General features: G+C 53.6%; 1 protein-coding gene across 2 annotated transcripts; it reads left to right on the top strand.

Annotated features, from left to right (window-relative positions):
* Positions 1-58: 58 nt before the first annotated feature.
* LOC124479380 (ubiquitin carboxyl-terminal hydrolase 22) lies at positions 59-27,762 on the top strand. 2 transcript variants are annotated; one of them, XM_047038109.1, is made up of 14 exons: positions 59-518; positions 1,506-1,538; positions 13,034-13,166; positions 14,874-14,987; positions 15,101-15,202; positions 16,027-16,193; positions 18,206-18,365; positions 19,092-19,197; positions 20,254-20,412; positions 21,772-21,898; positions 22,572-22,663; positions 23,246-23,308; positions 23,684-23,833; positions 24,240-27,759. In XM_047038109.1, the coding sequence occupies exons 1-14, from the start codon at positions 399-401 to the stop codon at positions 24,280-24,282; spliced, it is 1,569 nt and encodes a 522-aa protein (XP_046894065.1). In that variant the 5' UTR covers positions 59-398; the 3' UTR covers positions 24,283-27,759. The 2 variants fall into 2 exon arrangements, with proteins under 2 accessions (XP_046894065.1, XP_046894066.1); XM_047038110.1 differs by lacking the exon at positions 1,506-1,538 and having other exon boundaries at positions 375-518; positions 24,240-27,762.
* The last annotated feature ends 92 nt before the right edge of the window (positions 27,763-27,854 follow it).

The raw sequence follows: 27,854 nt of genomic DNA, 5'->3' as shown, positions 1-27,854 counted from the left end.
TACGGGAAACGTGTTCCCCAACTCTTTTGTATTAGCAAATCATGTCTCGCTCTGGGCGGGCTTAGTAGAGCTTGTAGTGTGCTGTTGAAATCAGCACAGTCCAGCTACCATAAAAAAAAGAAATCTACGAATCGTGTGTAAGTGTCTAAGCCAAGGATAAAGGCACTTTTCAAATAGAAAGGGAACACATGTATGAATTCAGAAATTCTAGCTGATATACTACAAGTATAAAAGGACGTATGTGTCAGATGTCCGACACCGAGTCGTATTTTGGATATTGCCGCGGTTGTCCCCATTTCCAAACGGAAACCATCTCTGGACAGCCAGCTTGCGCTAGCTTCATAATTCTTTAGGACACGTTTCATCATTTAAAAAACAAATTGAATGTTGGTTGTGTCATGAGTCCGGCCGGGTGCTCCCATGTGAACGGTTATAAGGTGGACAATTGGAAACAGAACCTACGAGTAATTTACCAGTGCTTTGTTTGGAGCGGGAGTGCTGAGACCAGGAGACGAAAGGTAAAAACAGAGGAATGCAAAAAGCAAAAATGGAATATTGCCAATGCATATTCAGAGAAATTGGTTATGTGCATATGACGCCCCACACAGTTTGAAGCACTCAAATATTGGATAAATAAGTTGGCCATGAGCATCAAAGCTTGCTGAATGTGTGAGACTGCTAGTGCTAGCTTGGGATGGTCTGTGATTAAGGATCAATTAGCCAGCTAGTAGCTAGCATCCTGGAGACTGCTCTGCATCGCTGGGTAACTTGTATTTGGCAGTCGAAGAAGCTAGTAGCCCTAACAGCAAGCCAGCAAACGTTTCACGCTTAGATCAGACAGCCAGCTAGTTTGCAAGTGCAAGATTTTTCCCTCCATGGGTGAACTACCACAATGTCTGTTTTTAATAGCTGGCTAACTAGCTAACTCTGCCTTTAAGAGCTAAACAATACATGATGCAAGCTTGCTAAGCAACTACTTAGCATGTTATATTGTAGTGATAATCACTCAGTATTTTCTCACCAGGTCTAGTATAGCTAAGTATATAAGTTCGTTTTTAAACGGAAGTACTGTGGTTTTTAGACGGCAACCTATAGCAGCTACACTTAAAAGGTTCACTTTGAAGCTTAGCTAGTTAGCTAGCTTTAGTTAGCCAAATCTTTTGTGCTGCCCCCCCACACATTGTTCAGTGAGACAGACCGCCCCCCCCCCCCCATCTCTTTCATTCACCCAAGAGTAGTAAAGCAGAGGTCGTAAGCCCTGCACATTAACACATCTACCTATTTAGTTCCACCATCTGCTGTCTTTCTACATGACCATGTCTGTATGCTAATTTATTGGGGACAATTTTAAAGCTAGGGTTTCTATTAAAACACGGCAATATGACCAGCCCAACATCATATCATAACTTGTCATGTTCATAGTTTATAATATTGTGCATTTCCACTTGCAATCCCAGCACATCTTACATGTGTCATACATTTTTATTTCGTTGTTGATGAAATAGGTGCTTCAGAATGATGCGGGATGGACAGCAGTGGTGAGTTGAAAACCCCCTTTCCTCCTTGCACTGACACAAGCAGAGGTCAGAAATGACCGGCATCAATCGTCCAAACCATTCATTGTGTTTCCTCAAGGACGTTCATCCCTACAGGACTTGTTGCCAGTCTGAATCAGACAAACAGACAGCCTGATACCACGTAGACGGGCGAGTGGGTGGTAGCCTCAATGACACAGCCACAGTGAGCTGAAGCCCCCGGCACGACTCACTCTGACCATGATGAGCTCCATCACTGCAGAGTTCTGCCTCGTTAAAGCAAACGGCTCGGGTCGACGGATGACCCCTTTGTTTATGCTGCGCCGTGGTCCCCGAGCCTGGCCGTTAACGCGACGCCCCGCTCGCCGTTCTGTACGCCGTTACGATTAACTTCTGCTTTTTGTCGCCCCAGCATTTCAGAGCTCTCCTCTGAAAGTAATTAAGCGGCGCTTCCTCTCCCACCGCTGGGTGTGTGTGGGGGGGGGGGGGGGAGCGGCGCTCCCGGAGGTACGGTCTAGACTGGGCCAACTGCAGCGCAGCAGCTACAGCAGCTACAGCGGCCCAACTGGAGCCTTCCTGTCAGGAGACGAGACCGTACGCAGCTCTGTGGATGGAATCTGCTGGTCCATGCTGCGCCAGATCCTCTCTCTGCCTCACTGAGCCATTTGTTGGGCCTATCCCAAGCCCAGTCAGAAACCCCAGTGGGAAAGACTGGACCACAGTCAGGGGTGCGTTAGCCTTCCTATGTACATCCATAGGCTAGGCTTAATACAGTCGGCTGCAGCTGAACCACATTAGTGGGTTCTGACTGGGTGGAGGTCTCGACTGTGGAAGCGCTCCAGCCCTTGAACTCTCGCTCGGACCGTGACGCTGTAAGCATTTGGCACTTGTTTCTCCAGTTTGGCTTGATGAATCAGGGACACAGCCCTCTTTCAGTCCTAGATTATTGTGCGGCTAGTTGGAGGAATTCAGGTTCATTGTCCCGAGTCCCCTCTGTCCTGTGGTCCGAGTTGAAAGCCTCACTGTCACTGTGCTCGGCCCCCAACCCAACACTGCTGTCTTGTTTATCGTCAGGATTCGTGGAAGCCGTTGTAGCGTCTGTTATGCAAACAGGACCAAACAACAAAGGTAGGCGAGTCTGTCAGTTACAGACGAGGGTTTGAAGGTCACCTTTGCCGTAAGGGCAACAATGTTCTCCAAGTATGTGGTACCCCCAAATCTCTTAAAAGGTTAGTAGTATACACAAACTGAGGGTCAAGGCCACCCCCAGTTTTGCTGAGCAACAAGCTGTAGTATTTTGTGTTGTTTTTTTAAACGTTTACCCCGAATCTAACCGAGGGATCCATGGTGTTCTTAGAGATTCATATGTCATGGCCATATACTGTCTTTTTCATGACTCATGGCTTATCTGTTTGTCTTGACAACAGTAACCAAACAAGGGTAGGAAACATATTCTGATCTGGGACTAGCTACTGCTCGAGGATATCTTCCACAGGGCAGCCTCTCCTTCCAACACACCACTGCCCTTGGAATATCCCATAAATACAATAGCTGATGAAAATGAGGGTTCTGTTAGGACTGAGTTCCATAACCACCTCCACTCTCTGTCTATATCTCTCTGCCTTCCCATCTCCCATAGTCTCTGACACACTCCACGAGCACTAAGCCCTGAGGCTTAGAACCCCCCGAGCTAACTAGCTAGCTAGCTGGCTTCCTCCCCCGAGCAGGACCACTGCATTCCCTCTCCACACACAGCCTCCCAGACACCCCCTGCCTCTCGGCGCCAGCCCCTGGCAGGTGTAGATGTTTATCATCTCCGTGGTGGCAGGCTCTGTTGCTCTGGCGGGGGGGGGGGGGGGTCGAGGACACCTTCTTGTTAAACAGCTGTCCCGACACCTGTCTGCCATGCTGCTTGGGCATCCAGGGGGCCACTCCGTATGGGGCAGGGTGGGCCGGTGACTGATGCCGACTGGGAGAGAGAGCGGTGGTCGGAGGGAGGCATGGAGGGAGGGGTGGATAGATGGAGGCAGTGGGGGAGGGGGCCGAGGGAAGGAAGGCGGGAGAGAGAGACAGCAGGCGACATCAGGAGAAATGATTTTCTCATTCCGTCTCCACTTAGGTGGGCGGCTTGGCTGGTGAAGATGAGTGTTGGTGCATCCCTCCTCCCCTGCATCGATTCACTCTCTCACCTCGCGGCAGCCACACTCTTGTGTATTCACACACGCACAGGCACATCTCACCAGATCATTGCAAACATCACTTATGATTTGTAACTCCTTCATTGAGCGAGGGATGGGTCTTCGGTTGTAGCACGGCTCCTCCTCCGACCCCTCGTGGCTACGAACCTCCCTTCTACCGCTAACGTCTGGCTGGAGAGGGGCAGGGGGGGGTTTGATTGTGAGGAGACATCGTCGAATCGTACGCCCAAGCATGGCTTGATTTGCTTGTCTATGTTCTGTACAGCCCACTTGTCTGTGTGCGTCTCTCTCTCTGTGTCCCTCCCGACAGGTCTCTCGCCCCTCCCCCCGCAGCCTCGCTGCCTCTGGCTAAAATCTATTCTCTGTCGACGCAGGGGGAGCACCGGCCGACCTCTCTCTCTCTGTCTCCCTCTGCCGCGCCAAGTGTCCTGAGCCTGGCGAGCACAACATCGGCATCGACGGGCAGGCTTGGTTGTGAGCGTGTCGTCATGGCAACGCAGCGTTGCGAGAGAGGCCGCAGGCTTGCAGCAGCACAGCACTGCAACATTGCCCTTTTTTTCTCCCCCCGTGTCCGGGTTTGTGAACTCCCGTCCTTTTTTCCTCCGTGAGTCACGATGCAAGCGTATGGGTGCTTCTGGTCCGCGTAGCTCCCCTGCCCCCCCCCCCCCCCCCCCCTACGCCCGGTCCTGAGTTCAGTCCATTGTTGTCCTCTCTAGGACATCCTGCCTGTCCTGTACCGTGTTTCCCCCCCGGTACCATCCCAGCAGTGGCACACAGACAGCCTGGTGTCCCTGACGCTGAGCAAGGCATTACAGATCCTGGGGAAACCACAGGAGACGCCACCTCCACCCTAAGGAGCTGTTAATGAGGCCACTAACAGGAGGCCTAGGTGATCCTGACCCTCCCCTGATCCTTCTCTCTCTCCGTCCTGCTTTCTCCATCCGTCTCTCCCGGCCTCAACTCTGCCTCATCTCTGCCTGAGCTCTGTCTCATCTCTGCCTCTTCGGGTGGTGTATGTGTGTGTGTGTGTGATATACATGACACCCGGCCGCTGGTTTCCATGGAGCTGAGGGAGAGACGGTCTGGGCGGGGGGGGGGGGTTAGGAGGAACTCTACAGCAACGGTTCTCCCGGATGTCGCTATGCGACTTCCTGTTTTTCGCGGTGCGAGGGAGGAAGTGCAGCCCTTCTCTCCGCACTTTCTTTTGGTTCCTATTTTCAACAGTTCATGCGGCCGTGAGCGCCGCCAGAGCGCTTCTCCGCATGTCGCAGCGGGCCCCGCGTTCTTTGGGAAGACAGTACGCTTTCACGACTTGATTCCGTATTCATAAGAAGCATGACGTCGGGTTCAAAGGTGTCTGTGTCGTAGCGCTGTAAACAGTTCCTGCTGACGCCACTATGAAGAGCAGCCCGGGTGCGGAGCGGAACAGATCGAGCCTCGCGTTAAAAGGAGGCCTCCGCCTTCCCCCGGTTCTGAGGCGTGCCGCCTATTTATAATTCATAGTTTATGAATGGGTAAGGAGGCGGAGAGATGCGCGTGCATATTCATGAAGGTCATGGCTATTGATGTGGTGTGCTTTTCGCCGTTCGTGCGCACGCGGGGCCCATGTGGAGCCCCGTACCTGTTTGAGTCCTCAAGAAATGCCTGCTCGCTCCTTGGCTTGATGCGACAGGATTGTGAACTGCTGGGTGGAAGACCATTATGATTTGCCCGATCGGATCATCTTACGGAGAGGGGGGGGGGGGGGGTGAAGAGGGACTGGATGGATGGAGGAACGGGGTAAACGGAGAAGGGAAGGAAGGAAGGAAAGGAATGAAGGGAGATGAATGGAGGGAAGGAAGAAGGCTTGCTTGTCGATACGAGGCCCTGCTGATATCCAGGAGGTGTTTGTGTTTAGCAGGAGGGCTGGCTGTGCCTTGGGAGAGGGGGATCTGCAGTGCTCGTGCAGCCTCCTCCCTCAGAGGAGAGGGACGCGGGGATGAAAGCGAGCAGAAGATGACAGCGTTTCACAGCCTCTGCAGCTTTGAAGAAGTCACTGATGCTTTGATTTCTGGAGCTCCGCGATTAAAAATGACATCAAGTCTGACTGGTTTTTACCCGCCGAAGCCGTCCGATAAATAATGTAACGTATGATCAGAGGAACAGCGGTACTGTACTATACACCACCACACCCAAGCCAGCCGTTTCTCTCAAAATGGGGGGGGGAAACGAGCCTAGGGGGGGGAAACAAGCCTACGCATTTCTTTCTGGAAGGACACTTGCTTTTCACCTCCTTCTGTCAACCTTCTGACCGTCCGCCCACCTGCATCCCTCCATCAGATCTGTTTATCACATGACCGCCACAGGGAACTCATCTCCCTTTGTTTGAAGCATGGTGATTCACTGTGAGGTCATGGTCCATGTTCAGCAAGCTATCTCTGTCTGTCTCTCTCTCTGTGTCTCTCTCTCTCTCTCCCCCTTCACCCCGTGTCCACTTCCTGTTCCATACCCGCCAGTCTTCCACCTTGTCCTCCTCCTTCGCTCTCATCCGTGGGTCTCACCTCCTGCCCCCCCCCCCCCCCCCTCCTGTGTCTCATCCTGGGCTACGCAGGGCCTAGCTGCAGACAACAGACAGTGGTGGGTGGTATGTGTGATATGACAGACCTTGGTGTGTGGGCTCAGTCCAGCCCCCTCCCTCCCTCCCTCCCAGCCAGACTAAGACCCAGACCTGCCTAGCAGACATCTGATGTGTCTGCCTGCATGCTTGTCTGTCTGCATGCCTGGATGTGTCAGCATGGTCGCAGCAGGCTGCTCCAGCCTAAACAAAGGCTTCTGTCCCTCGCCCCCCCTGTGACAGTATGAAACATGTTTTTCGGGAGGTTTGTTTAGTTAAAGATGATGTGTGTGTGTGCATGCGTGTATGTACATTTGTCCGTGTAACTGCAGAATTTGGATTATGTTTCTCTGTGTGTATGTGTTTGTCATCCCCCCCAATGTTCACACTGGATGAGCTCTCTCCTCGCTCCCTCCCTTCCTCCCCCCTTCCCCCTCCCTCTCAGCCAGGGACGAAACCATGCATCAGTCCACAAGACCACAGGAAGCCATCTTAACCGCAAAGCATGCTGGGAGCAGACAGATGACTGGCGTAGGCGCCGACTGAGGCCCCTCTTTTTAGATGCGCTTCAAATGAATCCTTCCATCCGTACTTCCTGCCTCCTTCCTTCCCTCTTTCCCATCTTGGATCGGGGGGGTGGGAGCGAGGTGGGAGGAGCCTAGCTCTCCTTTCTCATTCGAGCGCGGCTCCGTCCTCTCCCAGGCTGACCATCTGGCTAATGACCTGTCAATCACCCACCAGGGTAGTGAGTGAGGGCGGGATGGAGGGAGGGGAGGGAGGGCTGAGAGAGTGAGTGAGGGCGGGATGGAGGGAGGGGAGGGAGGGCTGAGAGAGTGAGTGAGGGCGGGATGGAGGGAGGGGAGGGAGGGCTGAGAGAGTGAGTGAGGGCGGGATGGAGGGAGGGCTGAGAGAGTGAGTGAGGGCGGGATGGATGGATGGAGGGAGGGCTGAGAGAGTGAGTGAGGGCGGGATGGAGGGAGGGGAGGAAGGGCTGAAAGAGAGAGTGAGTGAGGGCGGGATGGAGGGGGGGCTGAGAGAGTGAGTGAGGGCGGGATGGAGGGAGGGGAGGAAGGGCTGAAAGAGAGAGAGAGTGAGTGAGGGCGGGATGGAGGGCCCAAGTAGAGGCCCTCCATGGACCCTCCATGACTGCCCATTGTCCTGGCGGTCCCCTAGCCCACGGTGAGGAGCCTCTCTGGGCAGAGGCCGGGCCCTCCTCCTCTCTGGGAGTCAGCGGAGGGCCGCAATGAATGATGCCCAGCGAGGCATTAGAGCCCCATGGGGCTGTTGTCTCCCAAGGTGATTTAAAGTGTTAATAGTCCCTCTGGGGGGGGGGGGGGGGGGGGGGGGGGCTATGGAAACGCTCTATCGATTTTTGGCCCGATAATACCTTCCTGTTTTGGAGCTCTGCGGCCCCTGATTGGTGCCCTGGGCATTCCGCCGAGGGTGTTGTTTGTGTTCTGATTGGGTAGGTGATGATGCTCTCGGGAGACCATTCGCTCACTTACCAGGCGGCTGCTGGTGTGTGTGCGTGTGTGTGTGTGGACACAGAGGACGGATTTGTTTGAGGGCATCTGGTATCTTTCGAATCTTGACAGATGACTGTACAACCTTTGTTCAGCTGCGGTGTTTTGGTCTGTACACAAAACACGCCCGCACACACGCGCGTCTGCTGCTGCTGCCGCCGCCAGCGCTTTCCTCCCTCATCGTGGGTCGTCCTTGTTGTTGTTTAACTGTGTGTGTCCTCCCTACACACACAGCGGGGCTGCTGTTCCATACGCCCCCCAGTTCAATTGGATAAATGTAGGTTTGGGAGCGGCTCCACTTCCTGACTCGGTTGCGAGCTGGCTGTTCAGACAGCCCCAGCCCCTGCCCCCGCGCCAGCCCCCTCGCCCTCCTGGCAGTGTTGGCCAGCGCACACCGCCGCGCTGGCTCTGCCTGGATGGGACCTGCTCGCAGATCAGAGCACGCAGGTGTTCCCTGCCTTGGCGTCACTGTAGCCTCATTAGCGTTAGCGCTGGTGTAGCTGCCGTCGCAGCTTACCTCTCTTAACTGTGCCTCCTTGATATATTTGGGGCATGGAGATCTCCTGGAATGAGAGGACTGTTCTGCTTTGGGTTGCTCACACACACACACTCCTAGCCTACCTTTTTAACGACCTGGTTGCGTCGTACGTACGCACCACACAAACGGTTCTTCTTCTCGGCGCGCGTCGGGGAGGGAATCGAGCGCCTTTTGATCTCCGCTGACATCAAAAGACGCAACCCGTGCCTGATGCTGCTAACTGGGGGAGAGCCTAAGGCATCCATCTACTCATCCATCTACTCATCCACCAATCCATCCACCTAATCATCGTCCTATCCCCTCTCCTCTGGTGTTTGGGCGGGCGGATGATCCGAGCGGCCGTCTCCTGCCGAGTGCGAGGGCGCGGCGTCCTGGATGGGTGACAGTATGAGGCCACGGTGAACATCCTCTCCCGCGCTTGCTTTCATCTCCCCCCTGGCTCGTGCTCCTACAGCGTGAGCCAGCAGGGAGAGGGAGAGCTGGCTCCTGTGTGCCGTCAGAGAGCCCGGGAGGTTGCGGGGGGACAGAGGGCTATGCGGAGGGGCGAGAGGGGGGGGGGGGGGGGAGCATCTTGTTGCGGCTGTGCCTTTTGCTGCTTAGTGAGGCTGACAGACCAGGCGTTAGACACTGGGGGGGGGGGTGGAGGGAGGGAGGGATGTTATGTCATGTAGCTGAGGACTGTGCCCTTGGGGGGGGGGTCAGTCAGCACAGTGCTGGAACATCCCCATCTACATCCCCATCAACAACACACACTGCAGCAGCTTCCGCTCTGCCTCCTCCCTACCACCTCTTTTCCTCTGCCTTTTGCTCCTGCCCCCTCTCTGCCTCTTCCCCTCTGCCTATCTCGCCTCTCTGCCTCTTCCCCTCTGCCTATCTCGCCTCTCTGCCTCTTCCCCTCTGCCTATCTCGCCTCTCTGCCTCTTCCCCTCTGCCTATCTCGCCTCTCTGCCTCTTCCCCTCTGCCTATCTCGCCTCTCTGCCTCTTCCCCTCTGCCTATCTCGCCTCTCTGCCTCTTCCCCTCTGCCTATCTTGCCTCTCTGCCTCTTCCCCTCTGCCTATCTCGCCTCTCTGCCTCTTCCCCTCTGCCTATCTCGCCTCTCTGCCTCTTCCCCTCTGCCTATCTCGCCTCTCTGCCTCTTCCCCTCTGCCTATCTCGCCTCTCTGCCTCTTCCCCTCTGCCTATCTCGCCTCTCTGCCTCTTCCCCTCTGCCTATCTCGCCTCTCTGCCTCTTCCCCTCTGCCTATCTCGCCTCTCTGCCTCTTCCCTTCTGCCTATCTCGCCTCTCTGCCTCCTCCTCCTCTCTGCCTCCTCCTCCTCATCTCTGCCTCCTCCTCCTCTCTGCCTGCTCTGCCTCATGCCTTTGGGCCCGGCCTGGCTGCAGTTCCATGTGGAGCAGCAGGAAGAGGCAGGAGAGTAGCGTGCGTGGCGTGTTAGCGAGCGTGCCGTGTGTGGACGCCTGTTCAAACCGAGGGTCGACTTTGAATGGAGTCTGTGTTGGCCTGAGACTCGGTGGCTTATTGCATGTGAAGGGATGCGATGAGTCACTGCTCCTATGTAGCAAAGGTCTACTGGTTTATAAGCTAGACCTCCCTGGCTGTGTGTGTGTGTGTGTGTGTGTGCGCAGCGTGAGTGCGCTCTGTTAAATCAGGGCTGTGTCCACATCGTTATCACTCAACCTATTCACGGTCTCAGCCCAAGACGGCGCAGTTGTGCATATATGAATGTTTTGGCAGAAACGATGAAGAGAAAAAGTGAGGAGATTCCCACACCGTCTCTCTCTCTCTCCCCTTTTTCTCTGCTGCTAGCTTGCTACCTGTACAACACTTGTTCCAGTCATTAGAGCCGGCGCCTGATCAATAGGTGATCTAATAAGACATTAAAAGCCCAGAGCGAGAGAGAGGGGGAGGGAGGGTGAGGTGGAGATTGAGAGAGAGGGGGGGGGGTTGGGGGCAGAGAGAGAGAGAGAGAGAGAGAGAGAGGAGGAAGACTGCTGACACTGAGGAATAGAGAGCCTGGGAAATGGGTAGAGGAGGATGGGGAGATGGATTTTCCACCCGGGGACGAGGGGTGGAGGCTGGGATGGGTGCAGCGTTGGCAGGCCCGCTTGTTTTTGACTGGAGCCCTGGTGCAATGCAGGAGGACAGAGACCAGCAGCGCACACACACACACACACACACACACACACACACCCAGAGGACTGGGGGCCCCAAGGCTCTCGGGCCTTGAACTCAGCGCACTTCCTTCCACAATTGTGTGTGTGTGTGTGTCAACTTGTGTCTCGGTCCCCATCGTTTTCTCTCCCAGTCACTCTCTCTCTCTCTCTCTCTCGCTCTCAGATCCCATTCATCGTGCTACAAGCCCCGCCCACACAGGCCAGACTGAATGAAAACAGAGCTTAGTGTGTGCGAGCGCTAAACGTCCCCCGCCCTGCGCCGTCATCACAATCCTCCGGGCCTCCTAAGGCCGAGCCAAAACACCGGCCCATGTCTGTCTGCGCGTGGCTCTGTGTGGCCAGGGTGACTGTGTGTACGCTTTCCCTGTGTGTGTGTGTGTGTGTGTGTGTGTGTGTGCTATTGACATGAACCATGTGTGTGTGTGTGTGTGTGTTGGTTTGACGTTTGGCCGTTCTACGACCATGCAGCCATTGATTCTCCAAGCGAGCCCTTTGTATTGTGTGAAGCGGTGCGCTTGAGGGATGCCCCCTCACCTCCCACCTGCCCCACAGTCTGCGTTCAGCACGGTGCAGAGGGCTCTGGAGAGGAGAGAGATTCCCGTCGCTGCTCCTTCCTCCCGGCACTCCCCCTACTGGTCACCACTTGAACCGCAGATTCTAATATCCAACCCTAAATCCCCTGCAAACCCCTTCGTTTTTTTGTTGTAGTTTTACTGCTGCAAATGCCACGGCCCAAATGACATACATTTATGACACACGTGAGTGATGTCGGACTGGATCCCGTCAATCCTGGGTCGTCGGGGCCCAGTGTGGTCGATCACCTGGCCGAGTTCTCTCCGGTCGGTGCGATGCGGTGAAACGTGCTGCTCCTCCACCCGAGGCCTTCTGTTGGGATTCACTGTGAAGGCTTCCTCGTGTTCCCACAGACCAGACGGCGTGTCACACACACACACACACACACACACAATGGACTAGTACAGTCATAAAGAGTCACCCTCTCAGTTTCACTTCTTTCTACGCGTGTGCGTGTGTGTGAGAATGGTGTCAGGTTTTCCCATTGTGTCCCAGCCTGTTCACCAGCTGCCTGGTGTTCTGTGGCTGTCCGTGCCGGGCAGGTGCTGGGTGGGCACACAGCAGGTTACCTCAGGTGTGTGTGGAGACAGGGTTTTTTTTGGGGGGGCGGACCCGAAATCATCCTAAATGGATGATTGTTGTGGTGCAACTGTTTTCTCTTTCTATTCGGCTGCGTCTCCCCCTCCCTCCCTCCCTCTCCCCCTCCCTCCCTCAGTGGCTGAGTCATGATGACAAGCCTGCACTCTGATAGGCTTTGATTGGACCAATTCACCGAAAGCTCTCTCTCTCTTCCCCCCCTCCCCCTTGTGAAGTCTCCCCTCTACTGTCTGCTCCCTCTCCTTTTCTCTCTGCTCACTGGCCATAGACTGTCTCATGTTGTCCTCCTAGACCACAACGGCCCTCCCAGCTTCCTTGGTTTCTTCTGTTTCTTCTCACCTTTCTCCTTTGCTCTCTCTCTCTCTCGCTCGCTCGCTCTCTGTCTCTCTCTCTCTCTCTCTGTGTCTCTGGCTCTCTCTCTCTCTTTGTCTCTGGCTCTCTCTCTCTCTGTCTCTCTCTCTTTCATGCTCTTTCTGTCTCTCTCTGTCTCATGCTCTTTCTGTCTTTCTGTCTCATGCTCTTTCTGTCTTTCTGTCTCTCTCTGTCTCATGCTCTTTCTGTCTTTCTGTCTCTCTCTCTCATGCGCTCTCTGACTGGGTCTGTCAGAAGGAAGCCGTATGGATAAACAATGGCCTGTGCTTTCTGCTTCCCCCCTCCCTCCACACACACACACACACACACACACACACACACACACACACACACACACAGCCCTACTCTGCGCTCCCTGGGCCATGCAGAGCTCATTTTAGCAGCTTTGGTAAAGACGTGAGGCATTCTAAATGGTTGTGCAAATCCCTCGGTCACCTCTGAGCGTTGAATTCGAGCAAATTACACTCTCTCTCGCTCTCTCTCTCTCTCTCTCTCTCTCTCTCTCTCTCTCTCTCTCTCTCTCTCTCTCTCTCTCTCTCTCTCTCTCTCTCTCCGGGTGGCTGTCATTGTGTGTCAGACAGACTCTCACACCCCAGTGGGCCTGCCATGCATGAAATCCAATCATGGACATGGTGTGTGTGGACAGAGGGAGTGTGTATGTGGAGCGAGCGAGCTTGTGTGTGTTAAAGGGGACTACTGCTTTATGTCCAGCCACATGGGGGTTGGTAAAGCCTCTCTGTCTGTGTTCTCTTGTCTCTCCATCCCCCCGCCGCAGTGGAACCCCAACGGGTCATCAATATGGATTCCCTTTTTCACGGACTCTCCTTTTCCCTTCCTCCCCTCTCTCTCTCTCTCTCTACCTGTCTATCTCCGTCGACCTCTCTCTGCCTCTCCCCTCTCTCTCTCTCTCTCTCTCTCGCCCCCCGCAGGCCAAGTCGTGTATCTGTCACATGTGCGGCGCGCACCTGAACCGGCTCCACTCCTGCCTCTACTGCGTCTTCTTCGGCTGCTTCACCAAGAAACACATCCACGAGCACGCCAAGAACAAACGCCACAACCTAGGTACGACGTGCACGCACACACACGCACAATCGCACGCATACCCGCACGTGTGCACACACGCGCACGCGCATACTTAAATACACACACACACACAGCAGACACGTCAACAGACCGTTCGAGGATGCTACGGACAGGTTTTTAATAGGAAAACCGTTTCCGGCAGACCTATCGAAGGTCGGGACGAGCCGGTCACCGCGTCCCCCTCACCTGACGTCGCCCCAGAACACACGAGAGGAAGAGCGAGGGAGGGATGGATGGAGAGAGACAGATGGAGTGGGAGAGAGAGGGAGAGAGAGAGAGACGCAGGGATGTCTAGCTCAGCTTCCGGCGCTTTTGCAGGGAGGGCCGAGCGTGTCAGATGTCAGGATTTGAAGCTGCTTCCGTCTCCAGTACAGACACTTGTAATCCAGAGAGGACGGGGCCTCCCGGGCTGAAGATCACAGCCCTGTGTAAGCAGAGGTAGACAGGTGGGGGTGGTGTTGTCTAGGGAGAACACCGACGGGGGGGGGGGGGGGGGCTTAGCTTAGCTCATTGCTAAGCTAAGCCTCTTGCAGGGGTGTGATGGGGTTTGAGGGACACGTCCCATGGGTTGCGGCAAGACACACACACACACACAGGCTCTCACTCTGATACACACACACACACACACACACACAGGCTCTCACTCTGATACACACACACACACACAGGCTCTCACTCTGATACACACACACACACACACACAAACAGGCTCTCACTCTGATACACACATCCGTACAGCTGTCCAAGGCCTCCCGTGTGTTGTCGTGTTTCTTCCTCCATCTCTTCCTCTCTCTTCTCCCTCCCTCCCCCCCTCCCCTGCCTTAACATCCACGCTCTTCCCTCTCTCGCTCTCTCTCTCTCTCTCTCCTCCCTCTGATATCACGAGCTCACTCTTCCTCTCCTCATGCCCTCTCTGCCTCTTCATCCACCTGTCCACTTCACCTCATCTCTCTGTCTGCAGTCCATTTACCATTTCACCAGTTCCCTGTCTCTCTATACATCCTAGATGATGAGGACATTCCTACCAGCCCTGCTCCCAACAACAGACACTCCCAATGTCACTTAGATATGCTCACATTGTGTGTCTTACACTCATTGTCACGTGACTCCTTCACGCAATAGAACTCACACCCACACGCGCACGCGCCAATCGTATGTTGCTCGTTGACGTAGTGTGTTTGCAGTTGTACCACCTCCCTCATCCTTCCTGTCTTGGTTCTGGTATTTAAACGTTCCAAGGTCCTGCCGGGCTAAAAATAGGTTGTCACGGCAACAGAACCCAGGTATTGTTGCCAAGGAGTTTGAGAACATGGAGGGGTCTTGGCTGGTTGAGAAGGCTTCAGCGGGGAGATGGCTGGGGACATGGGACGACACACACACACACACACAGAGAAACACTCAACACACACACACCCAGACACCCCTTCCAGCCAATCGGCCCACTCCCATCTGCGGCGATGGTTCAGTGTGAGGCAATGAGTTGGAAAGACAAAAGTCCAGATCAATAAGAGTCAGAGTGGACGAATCAGGAGAGAGAAAGTGTTTTGTCTTCAGGCCTGGCCACATCATCCAGGATGAGACCAGGCCACGTAGAAACCCAACCTATCGTCCTGCAAACGGAACACACAAATCCATTTCTAATCACGGTGAATCTCTGACTTGTCCTTTCTCTCTCCCCCTTTTCAGCAATAGACTTATTATACGGGGGGATATATTGTTTTGTGTGTCAAGACTACATATACGACAAAGACATGGAACAGATTGCCAAAGAAGAACAGAGAAAAGCCTGGAAACTGCAAGGTGTGGAAACGTGTTTGTGTCCCAATGAACGTTCCTATGTAGCTCCCTCTGAAAGGTTTCATGTAAACAAGCTGCGTCCCTGATGATGATGATGATGGTGTGTGTGTGTTCAGGTATAGGTGAGAAGTACACTACGTGGGAGCCTACAAAGAGAGAACTGGAACTGCTGCGACACAATCCAAAGCGGAGGAAAATCACTACAAACTGCACCATAGGTGGGCCCCCGCCCCTGGCCGCTTCAGTGTGTGAGCGCTCACTGGGCCTCAGGATGGGCCTGTGTGTGTGTGTGTGTGGCAGTTGGTGCGTGGAGTGTGTGTGTGTGTGCGCACGTGTGCTCAGTCTACAGACGCTGCCCGTAGGGTGTCTGTATAGTTCAGGGTTACTCATGCGTTTTAAGTAGGTCAGCAAAGGTCAACTGGAGTGATGAACATGACAAGGCAGCCCACCAGCCACACGCAGGGAGGCTCCACAGCACGGCAGACTCTCTCTCTCTCTCTGTCTCTCTCTGTCTCTCTGTCTTTTCTCTTGCTTCTTTCGTTCTTTCTTGCCTCTATCTCCCCCTCCCTCCCCCCAGTGGAACAGACTGGTTGGGAGTCCTAGCAGCTGCTTGGGGCCCGGGGGTGGTGGAGAGTGGACCGGGGCCAGTCTGGAGCGTTTAAGCCCTGGCTGATCCTGCTCTCTCTCTCTGTCTCTCTACCTCTCTCTCTCTCTCCCTGGCCAAGCAGACCCGACCGGGCCCAACCGGACCCAGACCAGAAACCGCACAGACTCTCGCCCCCCCCCTCCGCTTAAGCTATGCACAACATTCTTCAACCCCTTCTCCCCCCACACCCACCCACACAGGTGGTAGGCCGTGTGTGTGTGTGTGCGTGTGCGTGTGTGTGTGTGTGTGTGTGTGGAGGCAGAGACTAAGGCGGGCTGAGTCGTCAGTGCTCTGCAGGTCTGTGTGAACGGCTGACGGAACAGACTGGGTCGACCCCCTCGGTCTCCCTTTCGGTGTGTCTCACGTTCTCTCTTACCCCCCCGCTCACCCACCCAGGTTTACGAGGGCTGATCAACCTGGGCAACACGTGCTTCATGAACTGCATCGTCCAGGCCCTCACACACACCCCACTGCTGCGGGACTTCTTCCTGTCCGACAGACACAAGTGCGAGATGCAATCCAACTCCTGTCTGGTGTGCGAGATGTCCCAACTCTTTCAGGAGGTAAGCCTGGCCGCTGGGGTGCGTGAGCTAGGAGCTGGGGTGACGTGGACTAACATGGGGTGTGTGTGTGTTTGTGTGGGGAGCTGGACTAACATGGTGTGTGTGTGTGTGTGTGTGGGGAGCTGGACTAACATGGTGTGTGTGTGTGTGTGTGGGGAGCTGGACTAACATGGTGTGTGTGTGTGTGTGTGTGTGTGTGTGTGTGGGGAGCTGGACTAACATGGTGTGTGTGTGTGTGTGTGTGTGTGTGTGTGTGTGTGTGTGTGTGTGTGTGTGTGTGTGGGGAGCTGGACTAACATGGTGTGTGTGTGTGTGTGTGTGTGTGTGTGTGGGGAGCTGGACTAACATGGTGTGTGTGTGTGTGTGTGTGTGTGTGTGTGTGTGTGTGTGGGGAGCTGGACTAACATGGTGTGTGTGTGTGTGTGTGTGTGTGGGGAGCTGGACTAACATGGTGTGTGTGTGGGGAGGGGGGGGGGGGGGTCAAGAACAGACGCCCCTCAGTCGTTTGTCCTTCGTCCTGCTCAGAGCCTGTGCCCCTCAGTGTCCTGCACTACTGAAGACTTGAGTCCCGGTCTTCCGGGAGAGGACAAGAGATAGAGAAGTGTAGGCCCCTTAGCTCAGGGGGAGGTGGCTCTGTGGAGCCTTCACGCAACCGTTTGGCCTTCCCACTCCTCACATTCATTCTGATTCATCGGCGCGCACGCGTTCGGCGGTTTGGGAGTGAAATGCGAACGTTCAAGAGGCCCGTCTTCGCCCTGTTCCTTCCTGTTGCATGTAACAGCCGAGGCGCCCCCAGGATATTACAACAACTCTCCACTTTTTTTTTTTTTTTTTTTTTTGCTCGACCCTTTCTCGTAATTTTCTCTCTTTCTCACTCACCCAATCACTTTCTGTCTCGCTTTCTTCCCGGTGTGTGTGTGTGTGTGTAGGGCCGCATATGGCCCGGCCTGACGGGGTCGGGCTCCTGCTGATAGCAGCGTGGCCTTCTCCCCCCTCCCCTTCTTGCTCCTCAGTGTGCTCAACCGTTCAGCTGCAACGCTGGGCGGAAGCTACCATTCACCTCTGAACTGGAGGGGTGTTGACTGTAGATTGACATATGGGGGGAAGGGGGTTACTAGAACATTCACAGGAAGAATCCCAGTCCTAGTCACGTCTCTCCTGCCTGTGGTCGCTTGGTCTCTCTCTTGGTCTCTCTCTCGCTCCATCTCCTCCTAATTTCGCCTCTCGCGTTCCCCGCATCTTTTTTTCTCTCTCACGCTCTATCTCCATCTCCTCCTCTCTTCTCCTCCCACACTCGCCTTTCATCCGCTCTCTCCACCTCTCCATTCCTCCTCTCTTTACCTCCGTCTGTCTCCATCTCCTCTCTCTCTGTCTTTCCTCCCTCTCTCCATCTCTCTAACATCTCCCACCTCTCTCGTCCCATCCCGTCCCCCCCCATCTCCACCTCCCTCTCTTAGCCACACTGTCAGGCCGCTTCAAACAGTACAGAAGCACCAAAGATCCTGTAAGATACAAGATAGAGGTTTTGTGCTGCGTTTCGTTAAGTCTCAATCCTCCTGTCTTCAAAGGGAGGATAAGAGAGAGAGAGGGGGGAGCAGGGTGTGATGTGTGTGTGTGAGAGACGTGTTGTTGCGCGTGAGAGGGGGCAGGGTTCCTCCGGCATGTGCAGAGAGGTTGGTGTTCAGGGCTTCTGCACCCCTCCTTCCTCCCTTCCTCCCAGGTGCTATTCCTGGCCGTCACCTGGACCCTGTCTCACCACCAGTCCCTTTAGCAACCCCATCCTATCACATACCCGTCTCACTGTTTGTCTCCTTCAGTGCATGTCTCTGTGACTTATAACAGCCCTACCTCGACCTGTCTGTCTGGATGTCTGTCCTCTTCAGTTGTATTTGGTCTGCCTACAGTATGTCTGTCTGTCTGTCTGTCTGTCTGTCTGTCTGTCTGTCTGTCCTCTTCAGTTGTATTTGGTCTGCCTACAGTGTTACCGTCTTGTCTGTCTGCCTGCTCTGCAGTTCTACTCGGGCCACCGTTCGCCCCACATTCCCTTCCGCCTGCTGCACCTGGTGTGGACCCACGCACGCCACCTAGCGGGCTACGAGCAGCAGGACGCCCACGAGTTCCTCATCGCGGCGCTGGACGTGCTGCACCGACACTGCAAGGGGGACACCACCCGTAAGCATGGCCCGCCCGCCGACAGACAGACACCTCCCCAACCCACCTTCCCCTCCCTCTCTTCAGCACTAGCTACTTTTATGGACCAACAGAAGGGAGTTTTTGTTTTTTTGTTATTTCTCCGTGAGGAAGTATCCATGAAGATAACCGGCCCGGGAAGGAGATTGGTGAAGTTGTGACCGTGTGTGTGTCCCTGGAGCCCTGCTGACTTTGTTTTTGACTTTGTTTGAGACCCATTTAGAAGGCCGGAGGGCGTTGAGAAGTGTCATGACTGAGTGAGAGGGGGACGAGAGCGGAACGACAGAGAGGGGAAGGAGAGGTCGGTGTGTGTATGTGTGTGAAGACAGACAGACAGAGTGAGTGAGAGAGAGAGGCAGAGGGGGATGGAGATAAAGGGATCCACTTCAGATCAGGAGATGCTTCTCGCGTCTACCCACAATGCACTCTGTCCGCCTCAGTGGAAACGTACTGAAGGAGACTGATAATACAGTCCAGCGCTGGACTATGGGGCTATGTCGAGAATTCGAATGTGCTCGCTGCAGCGCAGTGACAAAGCTGAATCATAGAGGGACCCGCCAGTAAGGAAGCCTCTGATTGGCTGGAGTGTCCCGGCGAGGTTATACGTAATAGACGAGCTCTACTGCAACACGGCGTGAAAGGGAGGTCTTCAGGGGTGAGGAAGAGAGGCTCTGTTTAATCTGTGTGTGTGTTTTCTTTGCTTTCTAGGAGACGACAACGGGAAGAAGGCCAACAATCCAAACCACTGTAACTGCATCATCGACCAAATCTTCACCGGGGGGCTGCAATCAGACGTCACCTGTCAAGTCTGCCAGTAAGAGTGTGTGTGTGTGTGTGTGTGTGTGTGTGTGTGTGTGTGTGTGTGTGTGTGTGTGTGTGTGTGTGTGTGTGTGTGTGTGTGTGTGTGTGTGTGTGTGTGTGTGTGGGGAAGGTGAAGGTGAAGGTTGCATGTGTCAAGACCACTACAAATCCCCCGCTTGACCTCTGCTGTCCATGGAGCCTGACAGAGCACCGCCCCTGAGCGGCGTCCTAGCCGTCAACGCTCCCTTTTCGAGCCGCTAACCCAACCCACCCCTTCCCCCAGTCATCGTGCCCTCCACCCACACACACACACACAGCCCCCAGCCCTCTCCCCTTCGGAGAGCGTGCGAGCTAGCCCAGCCACGGGCTGCCTCCTCCCCCCAGTCCACCGCCGCTGCCTGCGAGGGCCCCTGTGGAGCTGGAGGGAGGGAGGTGGCTGTCTAGACTGCTGTGCTGCCGCACTCCAGAGCTGTCCTGTCACGTTAGCCCAGCCAGACTGCAGCGCAGCGCACAGGCCCAGCCTAGCACTCTCATCAGGCTAGCACGCTAACACACTAGCACGCTAGCAGGCTAGCACACCAGCAGGCTGACACACTAGCAAGCTACCACCCTAGGAGGCTTGCTCTAACCATACAGCTCCAGGGCTAGCTTAAGCCTGCTATGCTAGGACTATAATTTATTTATTTTTGTCACGGAAAGGCACATTGGAGTGATCCTTCTCATTGAGGCCTAGCTGTGTGTCACGTTGGTCCAGGTTACAAGTCTGTCTTCCTTGTTGATTCACGCAGTCTGAGGTGGAGCTCTGCGGCCGCCCTCCTCCTCCCCGGCCCCCAGCCTCATCTGCCCCCTGCTGGTCACAGTTCACACTGCAGCACAATGACTCATCTCATCAACACTGTGGGAATGCATGGGAGTGTGTGTGTCCTGAAAGCAAAGTCATGCGCGCAGGCCTTAAGCATGTTTCTCCGATGCACAGTTGAGTGCATTGGACATAGGGAAGGGGACTGCACACACACACGCGCCACCCCGCCCTCGTGTTAACGGGCTTCCCTCTCTCGTCCGTTTGCAGCGGCGTTTCCACGACGATAGACCCGTTCTGGGACATCAGTCTGGACCTGCCCGGCTCGTCCACGCCCTTCTGGCCGCTCAGCCCAGGGGGAGACGGGACCTCCGTCAACGGGGAGAGCCACCTCCTGGGAGCCACCACCCTCACAGACTGTCTGCGCAGGTACCACACACACACACACACACACACTTTCTCTCCAACACACACGCACTCTCTCTCTCACACAAACACTTGAACAAGCACTCCTTTTCTTTCTCTTTGACAAACACACCATCTCTCATAGAAACAGACACACACACACACCGTCTCTCGAGGAACAACACTTCCACACGCGCTCCCTTCCGCACACGCAGGGACACTCCCACCTCTAGTCTTACGATGGGCTGCGATGCTGCTGCTCCCTCGGGGGGAGGGTGCGGTCTGGGTTACTCTGTGTGTCTTTCTTCGACTCTCTCTCTCGCTCTCTCTCGCTCTCTCTCTCTCTCGCTCTGTCTGTGCTATTGCTCCTCTGGCGTCTCTGTCCCTTCCCCAGCCCTTTCTCCTCGTCCTATTGTCCACCGCTGTGTTCACACAGGTGTGTTTATCCTCCCATCTCCCCATGTCTGTCTCCACACTCAGACTGCCGCAGCTGGCCTGTCACCTCCTCACTCGTCCTTATCTTTCTCCTCCCCTTATTGTTCATTCCTCACTTTCCCGCCCTCTCTCTCCCCCCCTCTCTCTCTCCCCCCCTCTCTCTCTCTCCCCCCCCCCCTCTCTCTCTCTCTCTCTCTCCTCTTTCTCTGTCTCTCTCTCGCCCCCCCCCCCTCTCTCTCTCTCTCTCTCTCTCTCTGTGTCTCTCTCTGTCTCTCTCTCTCTCTCTCTGTGTCTCTCTCTCTCTGTATCTCTCTCCCTCTCTGTCTCTGTATCTCTCTCTCCCCCTCTCTCTCTCCCCCTCTCTCTCTCCCCCTCTCTCTCTCCCCCTCTCTCTCCCCCTCTCTGTTTCTCTCTCTGTGTCTCTCTCTCTCCCCCTCTCTCTCTCTCTCTCTCTCTCTCTCTCTCTCTCTCTGTGTCTCTCTCTCTCCCCCTCTCTCTCTCTCTCTCTCTCTCTCTGTGTCTCTCTCTCCCCCTCTCTCTGTCTCTCTGTGTCTCTCTCTCTCTCCTCATATCTATTTGTGCTGCAGCCCTACTCACACCCTGGTTGCTGCAGCACTTCTCTTAAAGGCACAGGGTTGAGTCGGTCCTGTTGCCGTGGTGATGCGCGTGTGTCGGCAGGGCTGTGGTTCAGACTGCTCCGACCATCACACACCAGCAGCCTTGGCTCTGCTCTCCCGCAGTAGCTCCCACCTTGGGCCATATGTGCCATGGACAGGACCGACAAAAGGATTGAAACAAACATCCCTTAGTGCCATGTGACTGGAAACCTATGTATAAGCAGGTTTTTGGAACCTGAACACGTAACAAATGATTTCATGTTTAGCTTTCTATTCAACCTTCCTGTTTTTCCTCCTCCTCCTCGCCCTTCCTCTCCGCTCACCGCCGCAGGTTCACCCGGCCAGAGCATCTGGGAAGCAGTGCCAAAATCAAGTGCGGCGGTTGCCATAGTTACCAGGAATCCACCAAACAGCTGACGATGAAGAAGCTCCCCATCGTGGCGTGTTTCCACCTCAAAGTGAGCGCCCTTACGTTTCCTCGTTTCGGTTTCGTCGCCCGCGGCGACAGGCCCGCCCCCGCCGGGCCGTGTTATTGGGTGTTTCCGGTGACGAGTGAGTGGTGTGTGTGTCGTTGGCGGTGACAGCTGCACCTGCTAGACGCTCACCTAGGAAGCACGCGGGTTTAAACAGAACTCTGGGGGGGGGGGGGGGGAAGAGATACTTGGGTTCAGCTGAAGATGGGGGTTTGAATGGAAATGGCCTCCGGTATCCAATTTTGTGTGTGTGACAATGAAAGGGAATTCCCTAAGCTCTTGCGGCAGAGAGACACTCTCTCACTGACGCACACACACCCTCCCTCCATAGAGAGACCGGGATAAGGTTTGAATGACAGCATGTTTTAGTAATGCTCCACCTAAGCTATTAATGCTATTCATAGAAATGCTGGGATGGTAGGTTCTTAGATGTCTCCACGCCTGGCCGTATCCACGGGTTACAGTCTTAACGTCTGCCTGAACACAGGAGTCGAGTCACACCTGTCTCTCTGCTGTAAATCCCCTCTCACAGAGAGCAGCAGGGGAACTGAAGGCGCTAAATGTTCCCTTCCTCCCTCCCCCTATCCGTCCCTCACCCCTCTCTTCTCTTGTCCTCCTCCTCTTCCCCCTCTCCTCCCCCTCTCCTGCTGGACGGTAGCGGTTTGAACACTCTGCTAAGCTGCGGAGGAAGATCACCACCTACGTGTCCTTCCCTCTGGAGCTGGACATGACCCCCTTCATGGCCTCCAGGTGGGTACCCTGCCTCTCCTGGGGTTCCCCAGGCCTGTCTGGCCTGTCTGTCTGTGTCTGCCTGCCTGTCTGTCTGGCCTGTCTGTGTCTGCCTGCCTGTCTGTGCTTTCTGCCTGTCTGCCTCGGTATCTGTCTGGGCTGTCTGTCCTGTCTTGTCTGTCTGCCTCTGTATGTCTGTCTGGCCTGTCTGTTTGGTCTGTCTGGCCTGTCCTGTCTGCCTGCCTGCCTGCCTGCCTGCCTGCCTGCCTGCCTGCCTGCCTGCCTGCCTGCCTGCCTGGCCTGTCCTGTCTTTGTCTGTGTCTGCCTGTCCTGTCTGTCTGCCTGGCCTGTCTGGTCTGTCTGTGTCTGTGTGTGCAGGGACAGGGTTATAGCTCTGCCTCAGTGCCGCATCCATTAGATATGGAATGACCCATCATCACTCCCCTCGTAAAGAGCCGGCGCTAGGCCCTCGCTTCTCTCCATAACACGCTGCCTCCACCTAGTGGACATGTGGAGAGTTGCGGCCCGTGTGGCGTGGCTGCTCCGTGACAGAGATGGACGAGGCGCCGGTCCTAACCCGACGTGTCTCTGTGTTCCCCACAGTAAAGAGAGCAGGATGAATGGCCAGTATCAGCAAACAGTAGACGTGTTGAACAACGACAATAAGTAAGTACCCCTTTCCTCCACCACCGATTGAATCCACTGAAATAGCGCGTCATTGAAATAGGTATGGCTTTTTGAATGCATATTCCTTCGGCACCTTTTCACTTCAGAGAGAAAAGGGAGGAGGGGGGGGGAGGGGGCGGTAGGAAAGAATGAATAGATGAATGATGATGTAATTGGCGGCTGTTTGGCAGAGGCAGCCGCTAATGACATTCGCCAGCGTTGAGAGACTTTCCTCAAATGAAAACGGCTGTCGGGCCCGTTAGAAGCTGCTTAGTGCTTATCCTCTGAGGCCCTCACTGTAGCGGGAGTTTACCAGTACCTTCACCAGCCCTGTAACTGTGTGTGTGTGTGTGTCTGGCTCCTCGTGGTTCTCAGGTATTCCTTGTTCGCGGTGGTGAACCACCAGGGCACGCTAGAGAGCGGCCATTACACCAGCTTCATCCGCCAGCACAAGGACCAGTGGTTCAAGTGTGACGACGCCATCATCACCAAGGCCAGCATCAAGGACGTGCTGGACAGTGAAGGGTAAGGAGGAAGGCACTTTGGATTCATTCATTGATTCATTGATTCATTGCGGTTGTCAGTCAGACCGGCGTGCATTCCTTAAAGCGCCCGTGCCTACGTCAGCATCTCCCTCGTGTCAAAACGGTTCAAAAACGAGTCCTCGGGGAGTCGCACGCCTAACCCGAGCAGTGTCTCACGCTGCCTCTGATTGGCCGGCCCAGGTAAATGATATGCCGGAGCAGGGAACCGATTGGCCGAGCGAGGAACCGACGGGCTGTCAGTGCAGTCACTCACCTTTGCACTGACCTAAACAATCTCTGTCCTGAACGAACGCACCAAAAGCGGCAGTTGTTTGGAGATGGGCCGGAGCGACTCTGGACCCCGACTCGGGTGTTAAAAGCCGTCTTTCCCCTTTGTGTCTCCGCAGGTATCTCCTATTCTATCACAAACAGTTCCTGGAATACGAGTAGCCTAAGCAGATCCGGACAGAGGAGAACCTTCTAACTGGAGAGGTGAGGGGGGGGGGGGAGGGGCTGGGGAAGACAGAGGACGAAGACACAAACCTACCTGAAACTCTGCACACCTGTCTGCTGCCCTGCATGGACCAGGGAGGACAACCAGACTGATGAAATCATGCAAACGTTCAAACACAGCACTGAGCTACCGGGCATCTACTTGACAAAGCTGTAGAAGACGATGGAGGAGGAGGAGAGGAGCGGTGGAGGGGGGCGGGGCAGTGGAGGGGGGGGCGGGGCAAAGGAACCTCCCTCCCGGCCTCCCCTCCTCCTTCCTGCTGCGGAGCCTAAGAGTGAGTGATTGACAGTTCAGTGGCGTGGGCACATGAGGACTGTAACTACAGTATTGTATTGAGATTAGCTTTTCTTTTTTTACTTGTATTTTCTTCCCCCCCCCCCCCCATGGTGCTCTGGTATCAACTGACCAAGCGTTTACCAAGTCACAATGGAGGAAGGACTGTTTGTTGTCATATGCATATTGAACTGAATGCAAAAAAAAAAGAGGGAAAAAAAAGAATGAAATGAAAAAAATATATACAAAACGTAAAAAGTATGGTATTATGAACTTTTTGGGGGTTTCATTTTTTTAAGATATGGTTATGATTCTTATCATTTGTGAATTTAGTTAGGAATACTGTATGAATCTAGTATACATCTATATTTTTCAAAAGAGGATAATCGGCACGTAGGCAGAGAGGAGAGAGACACCATCCATGCTGCTGGCCGAGGAAGCGCTACCATGGAAACTAAGTGGACTCGGATTGGACCTGAGCGTGCCCACGTTCCACCATTTTCTGGTGCCGTTTCATTTTGGTTGAGAGCAGGGAAAATCTATTTTTTTAGCAATTCATTGAAATCTTGTTTGTGTCCATGTTTTTTTTTTCTTCTTTTTTTTTTTTTTTTTTGCAGTGCAGTCATGTCCTTGCTGTCATGGTACTGAAAACGTTTTTGGCCGTATTATTCTTTAATATTGTGGAAATGTCGGTATAATAATGATGATGGTAATGGTGGTAATTAAATTGGCTCACTCTGGATGGTTGTAGAAAAGAAAAACAAAATCTCCACGTTGAAGTTGAACTGGAGGAGTTGTGGGGCATCATGGAGATGCCGTCGACGGCAGTGCTGTTCATTCCCAGTCACTCCCCACCTCCCCCCTCTCCTCCCCCCTCTGCTCTCACAACGCCGCACAGCCAACACCTCCGACTCCCTGTTGCAATGCCGTGGCCCTCCTGAGGCCCTCCCTAGTCTTAAAGCTGTCTGTGCTCTGCCTGCAGAGCTGTGGCCTCTCTCACTCTGGGATTTATTCTGTCCACCGTGATCAACGTACTGTAGTGCTCGCGGTGTGGGGGAGGGAGGGGGGGGAGGGGTGTGATTGGGCGAGGGAGAGATATTGCACATATGTGGGGGGCTCTTGTCAACTGCGTCCCGGGTTTGAATCTGTCAGTGTTCCGCTAACCATGGCAACGCCTGGCGTCCCTCGGGGCGGCAGCAGGGGTGCGGTGAGGTCGCCTCTCCAGCGCGCCGTTCAATCAGTATGCCGTCTCCTGGAAATAGGACAGAATATATCATATTTACAAACACCGGGGTTATGTCTGAATATCACATATGTTGTCAATGTAAAGAAAGTGAAATAATTAACAAACATTTGTGGGGAGTAACAAAATAATAAATAAACATAAAAAAAGAAAAAGAATCTAAAGCGACAGCAATGTTCACTCATGTTGGCCGGAACCCATCAGGGGAAGCGTTATGGATCCCACCTGGTGATGGGTAGCCGCTTGTCAAGGTGAGGTCAACCCAGAGCATTTATAGCTCTTCCTCTGGTCGGCTACAGAAACAACTATTTTTGGAACTTGGCCGGAGGGGAGGGGAGAGGAGGGGAGAGGGAGGGGGGGTAACTGTTAGGAGACGCTAAATCCCACACTTTTAGAATGTCGGCACAAAGGCTTTTGATGTATTGTGGCGACGACAGAGACGCCACCTGACAACATTCAGGGACTCAGCTGAAACCTTAAAGGACGAGGAGACCTTCATGGTCCCGTTTCAGTGAATAAACAGAACAAAAAACTGGAACGTTTTCTCTGTGTGGGTCTTTTCTGCTGCTACTGCTGTTGCTTGGGCGTCCTCTGTCTCACAAGACAACTGTTATATAAGAGCAACAAAGAGCGCGGAGGCTGTGGAGCTCTTCTTCTCGCGTTGAAAATGGCTGATCTGATATGCCAAGGCTGTTAAGCTCTGTTCCTGGACAGCTGCCTCGCTGTTGGGTTTTCATTTCTAGTTCCAACCCATTGTAATCTTCTCAGTTTGTCAGTAAGTATTTATGTTCCAACTCGGCTTGGAGTGAAAACCTGCAGGAGGATAGATCTTAAGGAGCAGGGTTGGAAAGACTAGTGACATATGATTTGCAAATGTGTATGTCGTTGTACCAACTATCAAGAGGTACCTATATTTGTTTTATATTACATCTACACATGCACAGTTTTTATTTTTGAGTATTCAAAGTTTTAAGTTAGGTGAATTTGTGTCACGTCAGAAACTGGAGCACTTCTGCTTTTAAGGCATGAAGCCCATGAATGAGTAGAAAAGTGTTAATGGTATATATTTACCACAAGGGGGCACTCACCGATTCTTGGAAAAAGTCACTGGTTTAAATTCTGCACTGCACCCTCCATTGCTTTCTCCGGATCAGAAGAGGATAAACAAACAAGGATGACGCAGTGTATTTAATGAGCAAACCGAATTTTATCATAACAGTTCATTTAACAAAAGCAACACATATAGAAAAATATGCACACAAACAGAAACGATAAAATATTATAAATATATAATTTTTTTTGTTATTGGCTGGGGAACAATTGGGGAAAAGAAAGGATACAGTACAGTCTTATGAGCAGAATGTTCTAGGCAGAATGATAGCTATAGCCTACTCCTACTACAAAGCTTTAAGCCCACTGATGCAGCTTCCAACCTGCATTCATGTCAACAATGTTCCGGCTGTATTTTAATGTGCTGCAATGCCTGCTACTATTAAGGAGGCTTTGTTTGGCTGAGAATGGGGCGACTTTACACAAAGCTATAATGTTTAAACACCTAAGTTGACTGTCGTTATGCCTTTTGAAACTGGTCCCATTTTATCTTGAAAGTGTAGATGTAAATTAGGTGTATATATCTAAATATATTTCTTGTTTTCTACTGTTGGCTATGTAATTATTTCTCCAATGTTTTCATCCATTATCTGTTACCTTAAAGTTATGCTCTCATTACCTTTGTAATTAATATTTGGAGAGGTCAGTTCTTGGATAATTATGTGCTAATTAGAGTCTTGGGGCACAATTCTAGGTAACCGGCTGTTACCCAAGGTCATACAAAAATATGTTTATAATTGTTTTCAAGCTAACTAAACGCTTATGCTGCCTAAACAGAGACCAGAGTACAATGCACCAGCATTGCACGTACACTGCAGTAGGCGCCATGCAACAATGTCACATAAATAGAACGAGTACCACGAATATGTACAAGCAGGAACG

The sequence above is a fragment of the Hypomesus transpacificus genome, chromosome 17, assembly GCF_021917145.1.
Source record: "Hypomesus transpacificus isolate Combined female chromosome 17, fHypTra1, whole genome shotgun sequence".
Classification (NCBI taxonomy): domain Eukaryota; kingdom Metazoa; phylum Chordata; class Actinopteri; order Osmeriformes; family Osmeridae; genus Hypomesus; species Hypomesus transpacificus.
Note: the sequence above shows the minus strand (reverse complement) of the source record. Positions and strands in the feature narration are given on the sequence as shown.

Bases quoted from the DNA above. Each gene is read 5' to 3' on its own strand.
- LOC124479380 (XM_047038109.1), top strand. From the start codon at position 399: ATGAGTCCGGCCGGGTGCTCCCATGTGAACGGTTATAAGGTGGACAAT. The intron at 21,899-22,571 runs GTGAGCGCCCTT...GCTGGACGGTAG, and splicing joins TGGCGTGTTTCCACCTCAAA to CGGTTTGAACACTCTGCTAA. The intron at 23,309-23,683 runs GTAAGTACCCCT...CGTGGTTCTCAG, and splicing joins GTGTTGAACAACGACAATAA to GTATTCCTTGTTCGCGGTGG.